This window comes from Oncorhynchus gorbuscha, linkage group LG20 (genome assembly GCF_021184085.1).
Source record: "Oncorhynchus gorbuscha isolate QuinsamMale2020 ecotype Even-year linkage group LG20, OgorEven_v1.0, whole genome shotgun sequence".
Taxonomy (NCBI): domain Eukaryota; kingdom Metazoa; phylum Chordata; class Actinopteri; order Salmoniformes; family Salmonidae; genus Oncorhynchus; species Oncorhynchus gorbuscha.
Genome location: NC_060192.1, coordinates 14,414,397 through 14,436,305, shown reverse-complemented (window position 1 = coordinate 14,436,305; position 21,909 = coordinate 14,414,397). Strand labels below are relative to the sequence as shown.

General features: G+C 41.9%; 1 protein-coding gene across 1 annotated transcript; it reads right to left on the bottom strand.

Annotated features, from left to right (window-relative positions):
- Window positions 1-160: 160 nt before the first annotated feature.
- Window positions 161-21,625, bottom strand: LOC124006991 (complement component C6-like). Its single transcript, XM_046317218.1, has 18 exons — window positions 21,469-21,625; window positions 18,572-18,772; window positions 8,397-8,553; window positions 8,160-8,301; window positions 7,915-8,056; window positions 7,586-7,730; window positions 7,284-7,493; window positions 6,779-7,019; window positions 6,548-6,670; window positions 6,216-6,382; window positions 5,768-5,993; window positions 5,351-5,519; window positions 2,770-2,884; window positions 2,051-2,183; window positions 1,645-1,839; window positions 1,387-1,474; window positions 929-1,170; window positions 161-723 (listed from the first exon to the last, which is right to left on the bottom strand). The coding sequence occupies exons 2-18, from the start codon at window positions 18,715-18,717 to the stop codon at window positions 539-541; spliced, it is 2,826 nt and encodes a 941-aa protein (XP_046173174.1). The 5' UTR covers window positions 18,718-18,772; window positions 21,469-21,625; the 3' UTR covers window positions 161-538.
- Window positions 21,626-21,909: the final 284 nt, after the last annotated feature.

Sequence of the window (21,909 nt, the reverse complement as noted above, 5' to 3'; positions counted from 1 at the left end):
CGACTGGGGAAGAAACCAACGGGAGTGACATATAAAGGGCAGGTAATCAAGGAGGTGATGGAGTCCAGGTTAGTGTATTATGTGCTTAACAGGTGTTCGCCCAAAAGAGCAGCCTGGTGACCTAGAGGCCTGAGAGGGAACACACGTGACACTATTAAGACACTATGTTGGTGTTTCCTTTATTTTTGGCAGTTACATGTAGTTGCAACTTGTTGTAAATAAAATATTGGATACAAACATATTTGTTTTTGTTAACTTAATTTAAACACCACATTTTGCCAAAGTATATTTGATATCATAACAACACAAGCAAATAGTCATAAAATGCTATAAAAAAGACATACAAGTACAAAATAACATGCAAAGAAATGAACTTCAAACTAGATTGTAAAACAAATTAAGTTGAACAAAGCTGCAATTCAAACGGGACAAAAATCAGCTCCTTCAGAACGTCCATCTTTACAGTTGTGCTGTATGATATAATGCAGAGGGAGAGAGTGATAGAATACAGGAAGAGGAAAGCTACACTAGGACCTGGTTATGTGGACTCTTCACACAGGCCTTCGTTGAGAATCTCAAACTCCATCTTTCTACACTTGATGGCAGCCATGAAACACAGATTCACACTCCTCTTGCTCTGGGTCTTCAGCAGCTTCACACAGAACATGTGTTCTCCCTCCTTTGGACAGTCCCGGGGAACTTTACACAGACACTGTTTGGACTCTGATTGCACAAAGACAAAAGGGAAAGAGCACAGGTATATGAAATGATTTTGCTATGTTGAAACCCTATCGACACATTCATCCTTGAAACATAATTAATTTTATTGCATGTAAACTAGTTAACTCTTTGCAGATTAGGTTATTTCAGATGAAGTGGTCAAGTGCTATCTAAATCTGAGAGGGAATCTGTGGTCAGTCAGTCATACCAGTGCAGCTCTCCCACTCATAGCAGGTGTCAGAGTCGCAGGGCTCCTGGACTGAGCTCTTGGCAGCCATGCTGACCCTGAACTTGGCCCAGTCCAGGCTGACCACATCCTCGTCACACGGGCCCACATTCATGAAGAAGAGCTGGTCACCATGGCAACGGCCCGAGTGGAAACCACAGTAAGACATCATCACACCACTGCCAACTTCAGCATTGAAGATGCAGAACTCAGTTTTGTATGGGCTGCAATACACACACACAGGTGGAGCACACGCAGACATGGAAATCATTAGTCAGTCCAAGAAGAGGACAAATCTAGATGAACAGACTGATTCGGGAACCAAATTATTATGGTGGCCTTCAGATGCATGTGTTTAGCTAATGTTAAAAGGCAATTAAAAATCCATTAATATTCAATTGTTCATGACTTAATTATGATTGATAGGTAAAAGTGCTCACTGGCATGTCTCACGTGCCACGCAGATACATTTGGAACCAACGTGCCTCTCTCCTCTCCCACATTGATTGTCAGGAACAAATGGCTTATCTGGACAGACACATTGACAGGACAAACATCCAATTACGTAATTGAATTATATTGTCAATCATGTGATCTCCACTTGATTGTCGAAAAACTCTATGAGGTCTTTAAAAGGATGCCAACTTTCCAACAACATCCCTCTAATGTTTCTTCAAAGTCCATTTGAGACAGACTACCTATTTTGCAGTGCAGGTCTTTAGGAAGTGGAGGCTCCCAGGTTAGACTCTTGGCACAGGTGTAGAAGCCCTGTTCTGACGGAACCATGCCTCTCTCCGTGCATTCAAGTCCCACGGAGTGGTCCACCTTGTACTCCTTCTTGGAGGGGTACAGAGTCATACCCTCAGGCACGGCAGGCGGGGAGCACACCTTCCCTAAGATGGAGGACAAATACTCAACAAGACTGGTTTGACATGAAAATAAATAAATAAATATATATATATATATATATATATATATATATTATACTATTGGCAAAACATGGATTCCAAAGTCTTTCCATACAAAAGAGGTTTGCTATGGACAGAGTGTTATTCCTTCTGTCTGCATACTATGCAGGGATTGTTCCTAAGAGGACAGACTTACTGATGCACATCCCTGTGGGAGGGGTCCAGGTCCCGTCAGGGCGACAGTTGATGAACTGGTAACCTTCCATTTCAAACCCTGTGAAGCACAGGAACTCCTCCATGTCGCCAAACTCATAGTAACGCTTATCTTTCTGACATTGAGAAGACAGAGAGAGACCAAACCTTCCATCATAAAGCCCTAACCTGCAGAGAGATGAACCTAGAGAAGAGGCCCCTCAGCCAGCTGGTTCTGGGGCTCTGTTAAAAAATCCAAACAGATACCACAGAGCCCCAGGATAATTAGACCCAACCAAATCATGAGGGAAAGAATTAAGAGTACACAGTGGCAGAATATCTGACCACTGTGACTGACCCCAAACTAAGAAAAGCTATTTGCACATTGTTACAACACTGTAGTTAACAATATAACATGTCAAACATTTCTTTGAAAATGTTTGTGTGTGTAATGCTTATTGTTTATTTATCATTGTTTATTTCACTTTCTTTGGCAATGTAATTCTTTACCATGCCAATAAAGCCCCTGAGAGAGAGAGAGAGAGAGACGAAATGAAGAAAAAGAAGATGTTAATAAGGGTATAAACAGGTAAAGGTCACTACGACTGTGACATCACTGAGAGCTGGCCCAGAGTCTTTGGAAATATCACTCTTTCAGAGATCTTTAGTGAGCTCTGTCTCTGTTAGCTTTGTTAGCAGCTAGTGTTGTTAGCTTGTGTCTACCCTGAGGTGACTGTTGGCAGGACGCTTGGGTCTTGGACAGCCCTCCACGCCGGGAGGCAAGCCCTCCGCCCGCCCCTCTGTGGCAAAGTCCTCATCATTAACACATACATTTTGCCTGCGGAGAAAAGACAGACCAACAGAAAATCAGAAATGCACTAAGGTATATAAATCAACAGTACGTTTTTATCTAGAAGACCAACACTCTTCCTGATCAATTCTATTTTACTGGAGTGGTATGTACAGGTAACTGCCAAAATAAAGGAAACACTAACATAACGTGTATTAATGAACACTGGAACCACACCTGCTTTCAATATACACTGGGTATACCAAACATTAGGAACACCTTTCTAATATTGAGTTGCACCCTGCCTTTTTTCCCTCAAAACGGCCTCAATTCGCCGGGGCATGGATTCTACAAGCTGTCGAAAGCATTCCACGGGGATGCTGGTCCATGTTGACTCCAATGCTTCCCACAGGCGTCAAGTTGGCTGGATGTCCTTTGGGTGGTGGATCATTTTGATACACACGGGAAACTGTTGAGCGTGAAATACCCAGCAGCGTTGCAATTCTTGACACAAACCGGTGCGCCTGGCACCTACTACCAAATCCAACAACTAGACTTTACCGTGAAATGCTTACTTACAAACCCTTAACTAACAGTGCAGTTCAAGAATAAAATATTGACCAAGTAGACTAAAATAAAAAGTAATAATAAAAGTAACACAATAAGAATAACAATAACCCAATATACAGTGGGTACTGGTACAGAGTTAGTGTGCAGGGGTAGAGGCTAGTTAAGGTTATCTGTACATGTAGGTGGGGGCGAAGTGACTATGCATAGGTAACAAACAAACAGTGAGTGTACAAAAGGGAGGGGGGGTGGGGGAGGTCAATGTAAATTGTCTGGTGGCGATTCTATGAATTGAATTGTTCAGCAGTCTTATGACTTGGGGGTAAAAGCTGTTGAGGAGCCTTTTGGTCCTAGACTTTGCGCTCCGGTACCGCTTGCCGTGCGGTAGCAGAAAAAACAGGTCTATAACTTGGGTGACTGGAGTCTCTGACAATTTTATGGGCTTTCCTCTGACACTGCCTATTATATAGGTCCTGGATGGCAGGAAGCTTGGCCCCAGTGATGTATTGGGCCGTTCGCACTACCCTCTGTAGCTCCTAACGGTCAGATGCCGAGCAGTTCTCATACCAGGCGGTGATGCAACCAGTCAGTGATGCAACCACACTCAGACCTGCCTGGTGTTTACTCTCGATGGTGCAGCTGTAGAACCTTTTGAGGATCTGGGCACCCATGCCAAATCTTTTCAGTCTCCTGATGGGGAAAAGGTTTTGTTGTGCCCTCTTCATGACTGTCTTGGTATGTTTGGACCATGATAGTTCATTGGTGAAGTGGACACCAAGGAACTTGAAACTCTTGACCCGCTCCACTCCAGCCCCTTCGATGTTAATGGAGGCCTGTTCAGCCCGCCTTTTCCTGTAGTCCACAATCAACTCCTTTGTCTTGCTCACATTGAGGGAGAGGTTGTTGTCCTGGCACAACACTGCCAGTTCTCTGACCTTCTCCCTATAGGCCGTCTCATTGTTGTCGGTGATCAGGCCTACCACTGTTGTGTCGTCAGAAAACTTAATGATGGTGTCGTGTTTGGCCACGCAGTTGTGGGTGAACAGGGAATACAGGAGGGGACTAAGTACACACCCCTGAGAAACCCCAGTGTTAAGGATCAGCGTGGCAGATGTGTTGTTGATGGGCTCTTACCACCTGGGGGCAGCCCATCAGGAAGAACAGAATCCAGTTGCAGAGGGAGGTGTTTAGTCCCAGAGTCCATAGCTTAGTGATGAGCTTCGTGGGCACTATGGTGTTGAAATCTGAGCTGTAGTCAATGAACAGCATTCTCACATAGGTGTTCCTTTTGTCCAGGTGAGAAAGGGCAGTGTGGAGTGCGATTGAGATTGCATCATCTGTGGATCTGTTGGGGCGGTATGCAAATTGGAGTGGGTCTAGGGTGTCTGGGAGGATGCTGTTGATGTGAGCCATGACCAGCCTTTCAAAGCACTTCATGGCTAACGACGTGAGTGCCACGGGGCGGTATTCATTTAGGCAGGTTACCTTCGCTTCCTTTGGCACAGGGACTATGGTGGTCTGCTTGAAACATGTAGGTATTACAAACTCGGTCAAGGATAGATTGAAAATGTCAGTGAAGAAACCTGACAGTTGGTCCAGGCATGCTTTGAGTACATGTCCTGGTGATCCGTCTGGCCCATAGCCTTTGTGAATGTTGACTTGTTTAAAGGTTTTGTTCACATCGGCTACCAAGAGCATTCATATTGGCTACCAAGAGCGTTATCACACAGTCATCCAGCTCTCGTGCCTGCTTCAGTGTTGCTTGCCTCTAAGTGAGCATAAAAGGCATTTAGCTCGTCTGGTAGGTTCGCGTCACTGGGCAGCTCACGTCCATACCCCGTTCAAAGGAACTTAAATCTTTTGTCTTGCCCATTCTCACTATGAAAGCACAAATACACAATCCACATCTCAATTGTCTCAAGGCTTAAACATGTCAGTCTCTCTTACTCTTGGAAAATGGAGATGAAGCATCCCTCCTCCTGTCTGGCCGGTCCCTGGCAGAGTTTTCCCCCCCTCAGGGGAGCGGGGTTGTTGCACTCTCTGGTACGATGTCTCTTCATGGATGCATCACAGGCACTCCATGTCCCCCAGCAGCTCCAGTAACCATCTACTGCCTCTGAGGAAACCACACAGCAAACCACACTCAGACCTGCCTGGTGTTTACAGACCAGAAGCCAAACCACATTCAGCACTGTTTGGTGTGTACTAATCACCAGGAGTCAAACCACATTCAGCAGTGTCTGGTGTCAGTCAACCATACTGAGCACTGTCAAATGACTGTGCAATACACAACAGGGACTATACACAATCCTCATCCTGTATAAAAATGTGTATATCAGTGAGTGAGTGGGTGCTGCTGTGTACCTGAGGTGTAGTCTTGTGCCCGTTGCTCACAGTTGGGCCCATAGGTGCCCGTCTGGCAGATGCACTGACAGTCTGTGCCAGAAAGGACGGCACGGGCATTGTTAGGGCAGGGGGCACACTTGCAGGAGTCAAAGTCCTCCAGGTACTCCACCAGAGCTCTGGTCAGGTGCCTTCTTTTGGTGGCAGCACATGGGATCCCCTTGACCAGATTGATGATGGGCAGCAGCTGGAGACAGATAGGAAGGAGACCAATTTCTCACAAGAAGTGACCAATTTCTCACAAGAAGTGACATGTTTTATGTCTTAGGAAAGAGCTGTTATAAACCGACAGTATCTCAAAAAGACGGTATGGATTCACTATATCACAGCCAATCATACACAATCAATGAATGAACTGGATTCATTGTTTCCATCCTATTTCATTATATTCCACGGAGGGAGTTCTGACCTCGTATTCCACAACAGCAGGGTTGTCTATGAGTGATTTGGCCCAGTTCTTATAAGTGGTGCTGTCAGGGGCAGCCCCTTTCCGCTCCCAGGCCAGGGCTGCAGCCTCCCCGACCCTGCCTCCACGCACCATGGAGAAAGACTTCTCTGACGACTGCACAAAAGAGCCTGACCAACACAGAAGTAACAGCAAAGGGTGAAGAGCCAGGTCTCAACAAAACTATTGAGAGAGATACTTAATGAAACCGAACAAGTGAAAAGTCAAGACGACTAGAGCTAGGTGGTCTATCTTGAATGTTCAATTTGTCTGTAACGGTAATTAGAAAAACCAACCTTCATGTTTTTGAGTCATTGTATTGTCGGAGCATCTTACAACATTTGAACTTTGCGAGTATATTATTATAGACATGCTCGACTCAGACTTTAGGCATCCTTTGGTATGCTCTTCTGTTAAACCTGTGACAATGAAACACAAAAAAATGAACAATTTATGAAATCAGAGAGAACAATGCACTAGCAGTGGGTATTGTGCCTCCTTTTGACTACAAGGCTGTGCTCTCGTACCACTGTTCTTAAGCTCCAGTCTGCTGTATTGGTAAAGCAGATCATAGTGTCCCCCTAAGGTTCCGGAGGCGAAGTAGTGGGTCCCAAAGTGCTTGAAGATCTCCCTGTAGAGGGCATAGTTGTACTCCAGGGGCAGGCTGGTCAGAAACTGTAAGAAGGGCTCTGTCAGGTACAGGTCTGAATCCTTCACCCTGAATCTGGATACAGGTAACACCTGGTGCACTCGGAAGAACTGGGAGTCCTGCAGAACAGGGTGAGATTACGTAATCATAACGTCAGTGTTACCTTCCCAGCTTTGAAACGCTGTGATTGTATGCCTGCCTCACAGTAAATGCCAGTCCTACTGCTTGGATAGAGGGTATGGTAATGTGATCTTAGATCTGTGATTGAGGGAAACCTCTACTTCAAGGTCTACCACTACGTTGCAATACTGTGATCAGGGTGTTTATGTTTGTATGTGTGATTGTGAATATGTGAGAGTGCATATACTGTAGATGCAGCTTGCCGTCTTCTTTGAAGCTGAAATAGCCTGCTTGAATGTGCCTGTGTTGGATTGGTGGTGGCGTCTGGAACGAAAGAAGAAGATCGGGACCCAGATGGAACTAGAGTCACCACTGGAGGAATGACTTCTGGTAGAGACTGGTGGGGAGGCCAGGTTGACGGTCTCACTGTAGACTGGCTGGGGTTCCTGTTTAAAGTCATCTGGGATCTCGACCTGTGGAAGCAGAACCACAACTAGATCTGATCCCAGACTAGTCAAACATGGGGAATAGAATAAGATGAGATCTCTATGCATTAGTACTGTACCTTGATCTCAAAGCTTTCTACATTGGCTGGGACGCGGTAGTACAGCCTGTAGCTGCTGCCTCTGCTCCTGTTAAGGTTGCAGGTGTCGCCCATGAACATGTTATCCAGTACCGCCCCCCTCTTAGTCTCTGCCATGGCATCAAACCTAAAATAGGAAAGTAACAGAAGCGAGCAGCATTAACCCTGAAGTTACGTTACTTTTCTTAAAGTATCAGAGAATTGCATGAAGCAGTCCTGCTCTGTATTCACTGACTACTGCTAAACATCTACTGTGACATTGACCACTGCTCCAGGGAATGTCTTATGCTGGCCTTTGACCTTTAACCTACCCGTTTCCTATGAGGTCAGCTCCAGGGACCACTCTCTTCTCAACAGGACACACTATTTTGAATTCATCACAGTTCTTTTCATCCGAGTTGTCCCCACAGTCGTTCTGTTTATTGCATGTTAGTTTGGAGCTGATACAGCGACCTGCGACAAGGGGAAATGTACATGAGCAGAGTTTTGTTTAAATGTGCACATGCAGTATTTTGTCTATACCGTATATGTAGTAGGTTAATATGTGACTGTTCACCATTGCCACACTGAAACTCTTTGCAGTTGAGTGTTTCCATCTTGCACTCTTTTGATGGGTAACACGCTCTGTCTTCTGTCAGAACAGCATCGCACTCCACGCCTCCAAACTGGGAAGGCCTTAGCAGTGACCGAGTCCTTAACTACAACATCAGAAAACTGGTCAGAGACAGACGGTGGAAGTGTGTGTGTGTATTTCTGTCTGTGTGTCTCTGTGTGTGTATATTCTTTCACTTGCCTGTTTTTTGGCACACGGGGAGCACCCAGACCAGTTGGCCCAATCAGTGAGTTGACAGTGGATGAAGCAGGCCTGGACGTTACATGCCCGACTCTCATGCTTTTGGCACAGCTGCTCACAGCTATTCTTCCAGTAATAGTCATCATATCGGATACTCCTGCAGAGGAGGGAATTGTGAAAACACAGAAAGTTGTATTCTATTGTATTTCAAAAGAGGTTTGTTTAAAACTGAGATGGTCATGGAAACGCTGAAACGCAAAAGGAGCTTTTGGCCAACTGACCTCAAAATTATACACATTAATCATAAATCACTTACAGTAAAATATCCTTCCTTTATGTCATTTATGGGGCTTGTGAAGCAAAAATCCCACTTTAAAATATTTGACATACTTCTGACTTATTATAGTAAAACAATGACAATAGTCAATGTCTGCGGCCCCGTGGAAATCGAGTTAACATAATACCAAAATAAAGCTAGAGATATCTGGTTCTTTGCATGGGCTGCGTCTCAATCCACTACATCCCCTGATGTCGCCCGTCCGGATCTGCAGGACTCGTCTGAAGTCGGTACATCTGATCTACCAACTTCTGAACCATTTGGGCTACACACTAACTTAACCCCTCGGTGGGAACTTGAGTCTCTCACGAACACGTATGTCACGAATATTACCGAAGGTGACTCCCCTTCTTGTTCGGGTGGCGCTCGGCGGTCGTCGTCGCCGGTCTACTAGCTATCGCCGATCCGTTGTTCTGTGTTCGTTTAGTTTTGTCTAATTGGTAGCACCTGTTTCTAGTTTGGTTGTTAGGATAGGGTTATATATAGTCTGTTTAGCCCGCTTCTGTTTCGTGCGGGCTTGTTCGTCTGTTTTGTTGGTTGAGTGTATTTTGTTGGCATTTGGGTTTCACGCTGTCCGTTTATATTTCTGTTCATTTGTGTTTCCACTTTTGTACATGTTATGTTTCCGGGACATTAAAGCGTGTTGTTTTTCCCAGATCTTTTGCTCTCTGCGCCTGACTCCACACCTCTTCACTCATTACCGTAACAACGTACAGTTGAAGTCGGAAGTTTACATACACCTTAGCCAAATACATTTAAACTGAGTTTTTCACAATTCCTGACATTTAATCTTACTAACAATTCCCTGTCTTAGGTCAGTTAGGATCACCACTTTATTTTAAGAATGTGAAATGTCAGAATAATAGGAGAGAATGATTTTTTTCAGTTTTTATTTCTTTCATCACATTCCCAATAGGTCAGAAGTTTACACACACTCAATTAGTATTTGGTAGCATTGCCTATACTTAAAAAAAAACTTTGGTCAAATGTTTTGGGTAGCCTTGCACAAGCTTCCGACAATAAATTGGGTGAATTTTGGCCCATTAATCCTGACAGAGCTGGTGTAACTGAGTCAGGTTTGTAGGCATCCTTGCTCGCACACGCTTTTTAGTCCTGCCCACAAATTTTCCATGGAATTGAGGTCAGGGCTTTGTGATGGCCACTCCAATACCTTTGTTGTCCTTAAGCCATTTTGCCACAACATTGGTCATTGTCCATTTGTGACCAAGCTTTAACTTCCTGACTGATGTCTTGAGGTTTTGCTTCAATAAATCCACATAATTTCCTTTCCTCATGAAGCCATCTATTTTGAGAAGTGCACCAGTCCCTCCTGCAGCAAAGCATCCCCACAACATGATGCTGCCACCCCCGTGCTTCACGGTTGGGATGGTGTTTTTCGGCTTGCAAGCCTCCCCCTTTTTCCTCCAAACATAACGATGGTCATTATGGCCAAACAGTTATACTTTTGTTTCATCAGACAATAAGACATTTCTACAAAAAGTACGATCTTTGTCCCCATATGCAGTTGCAAACTGTAGTCTGGCTTTTTTATGGCCGTTTTGGAGCAGTGGCTTCTGCCTTGCTGAGTGGCCTCTCAGGTTATGTCGATATAGGACTCGTTTTACTGTGGATACAGATACTTTTGTACCTGTTTCCTCCCGCATCTTCACAAGGTCCTTTGCTGTTGTTCTGAGATTGATTTGCACTTTTTGCACCAAAGTATGTTTTTCTCTAGGACACAGAATGTGTCTCCTTACTGAGCGGTTTGACAGCTGCGTGGTCCCATGGTGTTTATACTTGCATACTATTGTTTGTACAGATAAACGTGGTACCTTCAAGCATTTGGAAATTGCTCCCAAGGATGAACGCTTCGCTTCGCTCCACAGGTGGCGAATCGCATCTCTGCATGTCTGGCAGACATATCAGTGTGGATGACGGATCACCACCTCAAGCTGAACTTCGGCAAGACGGAGCTGCTCTTCCTCCCGGGGAAGGACTGCCCGTTCCATGATCTCGCCATCACGGTTGACAACTCCATTGTGTCCTCCTCCCAGAGCGCTAAGAACCTTGGCGTGATCCTGGACAACACCCTGTCGTTCTCAACTAACATCAAGGCGGTGGCCCGTTCCTGTAGGTTCATGCTCTACAACATCCGCAGAGTACGACCCTGCCTCACACAGGAAGCGGCGCAGGTCCTAATCCAGGCACTTGTCATCTCCCGTCTGGATTACTGCAACTCGCTGTTGGCTGGGCTCCCTGCCTGTGCCATTAAACCCCTACAACTCATCCAGAACGCCGCAGCCCGTCTAGTGTTCAACCTTCCCAAGTTCTCTCACGTCACCCCGCTCCTCCGCTCTCTCCACTGGCTTCCAGTTGAAGCTCGCATCCGCTACAAGACCATGGTGCTTGCCTACGGAGCTGTGAGGGGAACGGCACCTCAGTACCTCCAGGCTCTGATCAGGCCCTACACCCAAATAAGGGCACTGCGTTCATCCACCTCTGGCCTGCTCGCCTCCCTACCACTGAGGAAGTACAGTTCCCGCTCAGCCCAGTCAAAACTGTTCGCTGCTCTGGCTCCCCAATGGTGGAACAAACTCCCTCACGACGCCAGGACAGCGGAGTCAATCACCACCTTCCGGAGACACCTGAAACCCCACCTCTTTAAGGAATACCTAGGATAGGATAAAGTAATCCTTCTCACCCCTCCCTCCCCCCCTTAAAATATTTAGATGCACTATTGTAAAGTGGCTGTTCCACTGGATGTCATAAGGTGCATGCACCAATTTGTAAGTCGCTCTGGATAAGAGCGTCTGCTAAATGACTTAAATGTAAATGTAAATGTAAATGAACCAGACGTGGAGGTCTACATTTTTTTTCTGAGGTCTTGGCTGATTTCTTTTGATTTTCCCATGATGTCATGCAAAGAGGCACTGAGTTTGAAGGTAGGCCTTGAAATACATCCACAGGTACATCTCAAACTAACTCAAATAATGCCAATTAGCCTATCAGAAGCTTCTAAAGCCATGACATAATTTTCTGGAATTTTCCAAGCTGTTTAAAGACAGTCAACTTAGTGTATGTAAACTTCTGACCCACTGAAAATGTGATACAGTGAATTATAAGTGAAATAATCTGTCTGTAAACAATTGTTGGAAAAATTACTTGTGTCATGCACAAAGTAGATGTCCTAACTGACTTGCCAAAACTAAAGCTTGTTAACAAAGAAATTTGTGGAGTGGTTGAAAAACGAGTTTTAATGACTCCAACCTAAGTGTATGTAAACTTCCGATTTCAACTGTATACATAGACAGCTGTGTGCCTTTCCAAATCATGTCAAAACAATTACATTCACCACAGGTAGATTCCAATCAAGTTGTAGAAACATCTCAAGGTTGATCAATGGAAACAGGATGCAGCTGAGCTCAATTTCGAGTCTCATATGAAATGTTCTGAATACTTCAGTTTTCTTAGTTTTTAAATGTATTTTTAACACATTTGCAAAAATGTCTAAAAACCTGTTTTTGCCATTATAGGATATTGTGCGTAGATTGATGAGGATTTTTTATTTATTTATTTATTTAATACATTTTAAAATAGGGCTGTAATGTAACAAATGTGGACACAGTCAAGGGGTCTGAATACTTTCCGAATGCACTGAATACTATAGGCTTGTTTAGCAGACAAGAAATGCTTATAAGTGCCTTTGACATTATTTTACATTATATGATTTTATAGTATCAATAATTTAAATGAATTTAGCTGAATAAAATATAAATAATATTTTTTTTCCATTCCCTGAGCGTGAAAGTGATAATTTGAAACAGGTTCTATCTATATGCTAGATTTAGAGTTATTTGGCAACTTAAGTTGTGAATGTTGCAAACCATAGAATGCCTTATAAATTATGATATATGGGCTGCATTATGACTAGGCTATCGATGATTTGAGAAAGTCGGAAAAAAACAGCTTGTGCTTTGTTCCTTGCTGCACACGTTGTTCTCTCCTCAAGTGATCATATTTTCATCCATCAGACTATTCTCAATTTAAATTTAATCTTGTCTTTACTAATATGTACAATTTGTTTAGATTTAGAATGGTCCATTAGCAAGAGAAAAAATACGTCATCCTTTTGCAACGGAGGCCACTTTCCCGCAGGGTTCGTTTCACTCATGTCCATCCGGCATGTTGGTAGGCTACTTCGGTTATTTTGCAGATGTGAGGTGATATTCCGCCTATGGTCTCTCTAACCCTGTTCCTGCAACTACCCACTGCTTAATTTGGGAAACCAAATGAAATCTGTTTGTGAACATCGACAGTAACATATTTTTACAGCAAAAAATATTTAATTAAACGGCCCCTGGGGAGGGGAGGATCTGGAAATACATGGTGGTGGGATATTCTGTAGCTAAAGGCAATGTGTCAGCCTGTTAATCATGAACATATTTTTTAAAAGCCCAATTACTAGGCTATTTAAAATCAAATACAAAAGTCTTATAATTGTAGGCTAACTCTGAATTTGTTATTAGATGGGACATGCTAAACTGTAAATCTTCATCATACTCTGATTTTTTAATAAATATTATTATTATTGTTGTTATTTAATACACTACTACTCTTGTGTTGTCTCAAAATTCAAATTTTGCCTTCACCCCACCACCACTCTAGTGTCTTATCTCCCAAAGAGGAACAAGAATGTGGTCCTCCTGAGCACACTGCACAAAATGGCTGAGATCAGTGATCGCGAGGACAGGAAGCCAGCCATCAAATCTGGATTGTAACCACAACAAACGAGGCGTGGACAACCTGGACAAGGTGATTGGATCTTACAGCTGCAGGAGGATGACTGCCAGCTGGCCCATGGTCATCTTCCATAACCTCATTAATAATAATATAATAATAATAATAATAATATATGCTATTTAGCAGATGCTTTTATCCAAAGCGACTTACAGTCATGTGTGCATACATTCTATGTATGGGTGGTCCCGGGGATCGAACCCACTACCCTGGCGTTACAAGCGCCATGCTCTACCAACTGAGCTAGAGAAGGACCATGATGTGTCCTCATACAATGCCTTCATAATATGGAACAAAATCAACGCTACCTGGATGCCTGATAAGGAGAACAAGAGGGTGGTGTTCCTGGAGCAGCTGGGAAAGGCACTTGTAACACCACACATTCAAAGAAGGGAGCGCCTCCCCCACACAGCAGCCTCTGCAGCGCTTGTGAAAGCTGTTCAGGGGGATTAATCTTGTCCTGATCCACCTGAGGTTGCAGCTGGGGCAAGCAAGAGGAGGAGATGCCAATTCTTCCCCCCAAAGAAGGACTGTATAATAAATACTATGTGCTGAACATGTGAGAAATACATCTGCAAAGTCCATGCACACACACTTGCATACTGTCCTTGATTTATGTTCTTCATGGTTTTGTTTTGTATCAATTATCTTATTTTATTCTTATTTATTGTTGTTGTTTATACCACTTGTGGGTGGGAGCAATGGTTTAAAAAAAATTAAGACTAGTACTTTGCAGATTAATTCCTCATTGTACAGTATATAAGTATATATCACTATGTTGCCAAAAACGTTCAAGACTGTTATTGTTTACCTTCAATAAAAGGCATTCAAAACTACTTTCTGCACATTTCTTCTACTTTCTTAGGCTATACAAGTGCTATCTTTGGCAAAAAAAAATGTTTACACCTATGCAGTACCTTTAGCTATAATAATAATAATAAACCTCTACTTTAGTAGAGAAAACAATCATGACAGGTGTGTTGTAATAAAAACAAGTGATGTTCACTGATTAAATGCAGTCTCTGCATTGTGAAGAGGGAAAACCCAGATATTCACAAAGTTTTGATGAATGACAGGTTGTTTCTTCATGCAAAATAGATTTGGGGTTTAAAATTAAATTAAGCTGCTATATTTTAGGGTTTAGTGAGGGGGGGGTCATTTTTTACCCTTATGTCAAGGGGAGTATACAGAATGTTAAGACTACACAAGGGTTAAGCTAGAAACACTGTTTAACTTTATGTGTAGACTGGTCTGGACCAGTGTGCAGACATACAACATTTTGATATCTTTTAAGTCAGAATTTTTAAAATCTTTCTTTTTGTCCATCCACTTTCATGGGATTCCCTCAACATTCTAAAGGTCCCATTGTGACATCATCTCTTCCAACATTCCATTCACTGTAAATTAAAAAATGTAACTTTTGATACAAATCAGCTACTTTTACCACTTTGCCAAAAACGTAGACAAAAGGTTTGAGGATATGACATCTTGGTCTCCTTCACTGCTATTCAAATCTGAAATTAGAACAGAATTATCTGGAATGGATCAAATGTTACAGCAGTTTTAATAACAGCATCAGCAACATTTTCTGTAACTTTTTATAGACAGCTGAAATGTTGACCAATTTCACAACAAGTTAGACAAAAAGTTAAAGGGTATGTCTCCTTCTCTGCTATTAAAATCTGTCGTCAGAACAAAAATATCTGCTACCAATCTAACCAATCTAACCATATCTGTTTTAGTAACTGCATTAAAAAAATTGTTTCCTAACTTTTTCCAAACAACTGCAGTTTTGACCACTCCCCCAACAAGACAGACAAAAATGTGCAGCGTATGAATTCTTCCTGAACTTCTCTGCATTTCAAATCTGAGAAAATATCAGGAATCGCTTCTACTAATCAAGAGGTAAAGCTGTTTTAGTACCCCATCAACTGCTTTCATTACAGATGAAGTAAGTCATGTCACAAGCTAGCAGATCAGATTCAGTTCTGGTCCTGGGTGTAGCTAGCTAGCTCTGGTCTAGCTCTTATCTGCACTATAATTTATAACTTCTTAAATGTTGTCGTGTCTTTGGCTATGCCGGATTAAGTGATATGACATGCTATTCTATAAAATCATTTCTCTGTAATTAATATTACCTGATTAAGCTTATCATGTAAATGTAATTAACTGGAAAGTCGAAGTAACAATGAAAGAATGTTTATAGAGCTGTTATCTTCCGAAGAAACTCTTAAAGACCTAGTAATCTTTTACTTTACATCAGTAGCAGTCAATATTTAATCGTCACTTTATTCAGTCTCATCTGAAAGTTGTAAATTCTTGGTTATCTTCACGAACCCTGGCTAACAAGTTGATTCAGCAATGCAAAATTTGGTTTAATTATTTATTTACTAAATACCTAAATAATCACACAGAATTACATATACACAGAATGTATTATATGTTGATTACAAATTATGTCATAAAGGAAAACGTCCCTAGCGGACGGAACAGATATGAAGGCTGGTTACACTAAGAAAGGGAGTTGGGTTTGAGTGAAAGAGCGGGAAGACTGAGGAACAAAAAGGTTTTGTGTCTCTATCGGACCGTAGGCAGCTATGCTATCATAAATACAGTATCTCATGCATTCTAAATTACCGCCCATTTGAAAAAGGAAAATGCAATAAATATTTTCTCTGAGCTGCGCTTCGATCGGTTGTTCGTAGATGGAAGGCCGGATGGTCCAGCATGGATCTCATGTCCTCTGAAGAATGTGTAGTGGTGAACTGGAGCGTGGTAGAATGGATACTCTGTCCGTCCTCTCCTAGCCCACGTTTAACGGGCGGAGAGGGTATCACTTCTTTAGTGAATAAGAGTTCAAAGTTCATACCAAGTTGCCATACTTTTAAGCTCATGCTATATTCTGGCTGGTATAGTCGAAATTCATCCTTTCGGCGTGTGGATCGTCATCTTTACGTTGAAATTCGATCCTAATTTCGTTAGGTTCTTTTCGTTCAACCAGATCTCACGCTGAGGTTGACTTAGTTCTGTATGTGACCTTTGTTCCTTCAACGTGGGGACCGCAAGTCCGCACGTCCATGGAACAGAAAGTTGAATTTTCATCAACGGGTTTATATAGTGGTGAAAGAAGGGCGTGTTTCATTGTTTTACAACCCATATCTGTTCACTTGGACGAGGCCTCTGAGTGAGCAGAGTGTCAAACCATTCTCTCATTTCAGAAGCTAAAATTACATTTCTTCTTTTCACAAATAGTTTTATATTTAAACATTTAAATTGCACTACAATTCCATGTGAATCTGATTTTCCAAGATACAGTTTATGTCGTCCTATCATCAGTAATCATGTCTCAGACATCAACTGATCTGACATCCTATTCATTAAGTACCAACGTATATTTTCAAATGGTTGGATTACCGAAATATGGTTCAGTTTCCCACCTTTTGATGTCACCAGACTCTTTCTTTCTATGTTAACAAAGGCTTTACAAGAGTCAACTCTATAAAGTAGAGAGAGAGATAAAAGTGGAAAGGTATTTATGGGGGTCATAAACCTCCCACCATCAGTGTGCATACACATGCATATACTGTAATACCCACGAACAATAATTGTAACTCTTGAACCGTTCAAGCAAGAGACACCAAACTAACTTTCACATGTGCAGGCTGCCCATTCATCTCAACCAACCAATCAATCAATCAATCAATCAATCAATCAATATGTTAGTCAACTTACTTTTTCAACTATTGGGCTCCCGAGTGACGCAGTGGGGAGGGGTTGGCCGCGGTATGCCGTCATTGCAAAATAATAGTTTGTTCTTAACTGACTTGCCTAGTTAAATAAAGGTTCAATAAAAAATAAAAACAGTCACCACCATTGCTCTTGCAGACACTAACACTACTATACCATTTCAAAACCATGCATACTTTAACATAAGCTAGCAAGCACACCACATTTTCTTCAGGAAATGTACTTTTCACTGTTAGTCTAAAGAGTTTATTTATTAGATAGAACTACAACTAGCTATCAGTAGGTCTACATACCAACCCATTGTACACAGTTCTTCAACTACCACAAAAATACTTTAAAAAAGCTATAATCACTAGATGCAACAATCATATTTCTCTCCCCAAATAGCCTAAAAAGTTCTAATCATTACATCGTCATTCAACCGCTGTTAGGTTAGATTACTCGTTGGATATGACTGCATTGTCGGAACTAGAAGCACAAGCATTTTGCTACACTCGCATTAACATCTGCTAACCATGTGTATGTGACAAATAAATGTTGATTTGATTTGAACTCAAATTAAACTTCATTTACACTGAATGTTTTACAAAAGTAAATCATGCATCTATTTATCTGAAACCCACAGCATTAATGATTCAGAGTTGCTTTGCTAAGAGTGTTGTGCACATAATCCTGCCTATTATTCCCATCTTCTGACAGAAGATCACATTGTCATACAGATAGATGTAGGATCTTAATTTGATTATTCTTTTGTTGCAGAGAATTTTCCTGCACAGCAGAAAAGCAAACTTGCATTGTATTCAAGGTTTAAAAAGGATCCCTAAAGTTTGTCATTTCCACTTAAAATGTAATTATTTGCCTCAATGAAAAATGTATCAACCCCTACAAAAATTGCCCATTAATTAGAAACCACATAATAATTCACATTTGCTGTTGCTGCACAATTATTTTCATGCTGTAGCAAACTAAGATCCTGCATCTGTATGTCTTCTTTCAGTGTTCAAACGCATCAACTGTAGTTTATGCATTTTTGTGATCTAAGTTCCCAACAATCCAAAGTAATAAGGTTTATATAGTAGTATATCAAAGTAATCAGACCAACCAACAAAACGTTACTTTGACTATACAGTATGCAACTACTTTACTTTAAATAGTACAGTAAAACATTTCAGCTTCTTCCACTACCATAAAAATACTTGGACAGAGATAAAGCAAGCCCCACAACTTTACTTCATGTAAAGTTACCATTTAGTTCTGTGCTATCTCTCTGCTCATACTAAGTTGTGTATTTTACCTGCGGCGCTCCTGGGTCCCGTAGTTGCAGGTTCTGGTGCAGATGGACCATGAGCTCCAGGCGTAGTGGTCACAGAAGCAGCCCAGGCTGACCGTAACTGAACCCAGGACATGCAGCAGTACCAGGAGACTGTTGGTACGGTCCATGGAGAAGGATGGTCCAGGAACAGCTCACACTCTGGTCAGGACACTTCTGAAAGAACTGGATGGAGAAAGATGAGGTGGAGGAGGAAATAGATAGTTGAGCAGGATTTACATCCAGGCACACTCAATGAAATCCATGCACTTCATCCCACATGATACCAGAGGTGGGAATAAGTAACTATTATTCGAGTCACAAGCAAGTCTCAAGTCACAAGATCAGTCTCAAGTCGAGTCCCAAGTAGTAGAGTCTCGAGTCAAGTGCAAGTCGTGCATTCTAAGCTGAGTCGAGTCACATGTAAAAATTATCTATACATGCAATGACTTGTTCAACTACAAATCATTGTCTATTTATTGAGGTTACCAGACAACCCTTTTCATTATTTTGTCTACAAAATGTAATTGATGATGCAATTGTAAAATAGGTTCCTTGTTGCAGTCGCAAGTGTGTGACATCTGCAGAAGGCGAGGCAGGTTGACGTGCTCAGAGTGTAGATTTATTTACAGGTCTTAGTGATCCAATGGTGAAAGCTTCATATTATACAAAATATATAAGTAGATTTACCAAATGTACATGGCCCAAAAGAAATAGCCTCTGTATCAAGCTTAGCCTGTCCTATCTGAACAGACACAGGTAGATGGCAAGACTGCACAGTCTCCCCTTGAGAAACCAAATTGAACGGGTCTAACAGGAGCTCAAACAGGTACATATAAGCACTTATCCCCTCCCAGGACCATACAATTACCCAATTGGCAATTACAACCATTAAACTGGTTCTACAATGTAAAAGGCAATTTCCACATCCATTATTACATTGGTACATTAGACTTCATTATTATTAATGACATTTCATCACAATTCATACTTGGAACAACACTTTTCTCTTATTCAACATACTAGCCTATTTATATATGGACTGAGGCACATGCGCTCCTATTAGCATAACCAGAATGACAGAGATATAGGACACAGACACATGAAATTCCGACATAACCTGGGAAATATGAACAAAGAAAACCCATAGAGAATGATAGGGGCCACTAGTGGCCAAAAAGCCGCTTTAGCATGGCCGGTGCATTCAGGGCTTCCACCCTGCTTCCGCCATTTTAAAGTAGTCTAAGTAGTAAACTTGGTAGGGATTCCTGTTGGTTTGAGCTTCAATGGTGCTGTCACAGATGCTATAGTGGCACAGATATAAAGATGAGTGTTCAATCTATGAGGAAACCATACAATGAATTAAATAAACATAACTTCTAGCTCATGAGTCTTGTGAACCTTCATGTGCACAATAAACATCAAGCCCAGTCAGAGAACATTTTTAAATAAAAATGTATAGTATCAAACATGAAACAGACATTTCTAAGTGTTACAATAAACAGTACATGGCATAGATGTGGGAAGTAGGGCTGCTGAGGGTGCTGTGAACCCTCAGCACCCTCAGCCCTCCAATTAAAAAAAAAAGTTTTACAAAAGTAGTGCACTGGGCCTTTAATATTTATGTATGTAGCGTGGACATTTTTTTAAATCTGCATACCCCAGCCCCCTCCCCAACCCCCGGGGGGGTCATATAAGAGGGCTGTGTACATTTCACGAGCCAGTCTGTTGCAGTTTTTTTGTTGCAAGGGCGATGCTGCAGCTATTGTCTCTGGCTGCTTGGAGAGTAATCCACAGAAACTCTGTGCCACAAAATGAGTGACAAAACGTTACAATACCAGGCCAGATAATCTTGAGTCTTGAGGCTCCAAGTCCAAGTCAAGTCTCAAGTTATTTTATGTTCTGTCAAGTCGAGTCCCAAGTCGACAAATTTGTGAGTCCAAGTTAGTGCTGAGCGATTAGTGCTTTTTGAGGTCGGTTTGGTTTCGTTTAGATTATTAAAAAATGATCCGTTTTTGTTTTCAATACTTTTTTTTTTGTTACATTATGTGGGTTGAATGCTGTAAGAACAGAATAAACATTTAATAAAAGTCCCATGATGGTAGTGACTACCCATTACGGCTTATCACATGTTAATCATCATTTATTCACATTATTTTATTTTAATCAAATATTTGTTTAGTTTGATGACTTCATTATTTCTTTCCAAGTCATCATCTCATAGAGCTGCTGCCTGTGCTGTCTGACAAAATCACTACTTTAGTAGTTCTTCAAAGTAAATAAGGCATACTTTTATGACTGATTAATACCAACTATCAATCGCTTATATCATGTATTTTCAGGTAGTGATAACTAGCGAAGCAATTGCTTTCTATCCCTCTTGATTGCAAGTTCTCTCTTCTATCCGTCTCCATGTCTGCTCCACCGGACAAGTAAACTGACCGGACAAGTAAACTGACCGGACAAGTAAACTGGCACGCAGTGGATTATGCACATTATTGTTAATTGCCACGTTTTCTGCGCTAAACTATGTACAATATTGGCCTGTTGTAAAATAAAACTCCATATTGCATCGCACAGTTCGGGGCTTGATCTGATTTATCTCTGCAGAAACTGTGCATCCAGCTCACAGAACAACAACATGGAATTCAAATAATTTTGTCAATTCGTTCATTAAAAAACGAAAATAACAGAAATGTTGGTTAATTGCTCAGCACTAGTCCAAGTCATATGGCTCGAGTCCGCATCTGCTTGAAAGTAAATTAGAATGTAGGCATCAAGGGTTAAATTCCTCCTCATATATAATCCATAGTTTTGCAAAACTATGAGGTCTAGATACTGTCCCCAGATTGTCAATACAATTCAAACTAATTCTGACTCACCACAGTGTTGACTCCTCGGCCACTAGATCCTGAGCTCTGCAAGAGTGTGTGTGCATGTGAGTATGTTTATGTTCAATAGCTTGAGGGGAACTACTTCATATACCTCCCTAAATAATCTCCCAAGGGAATCGGACTGTGAAAACGATTGGTTATTTGACTTGCCTACCTCTTAACCAGGAAACCCCCTTCCTGTAACAGCCATGAACCCAGCCTAGGAATATACACCGAAAAGACTGAAGGCTAAGCAATTTCAACACAAAGTTCAAAGTTCTGTATCTCAAGTCTTCCAAACCATCCTTTCGCAACTCTCCATCCTGTCCTGTTACTGGAAAAAGTGTCTGGAAATGTCAGATTCCGGTAATAAGTACCAGCTGTAAGTCCTCTCTACAACTCCTTGTAAACCCTTTCCCGCAGTCAATGACTTCAAGCGTCCTCGTTCGC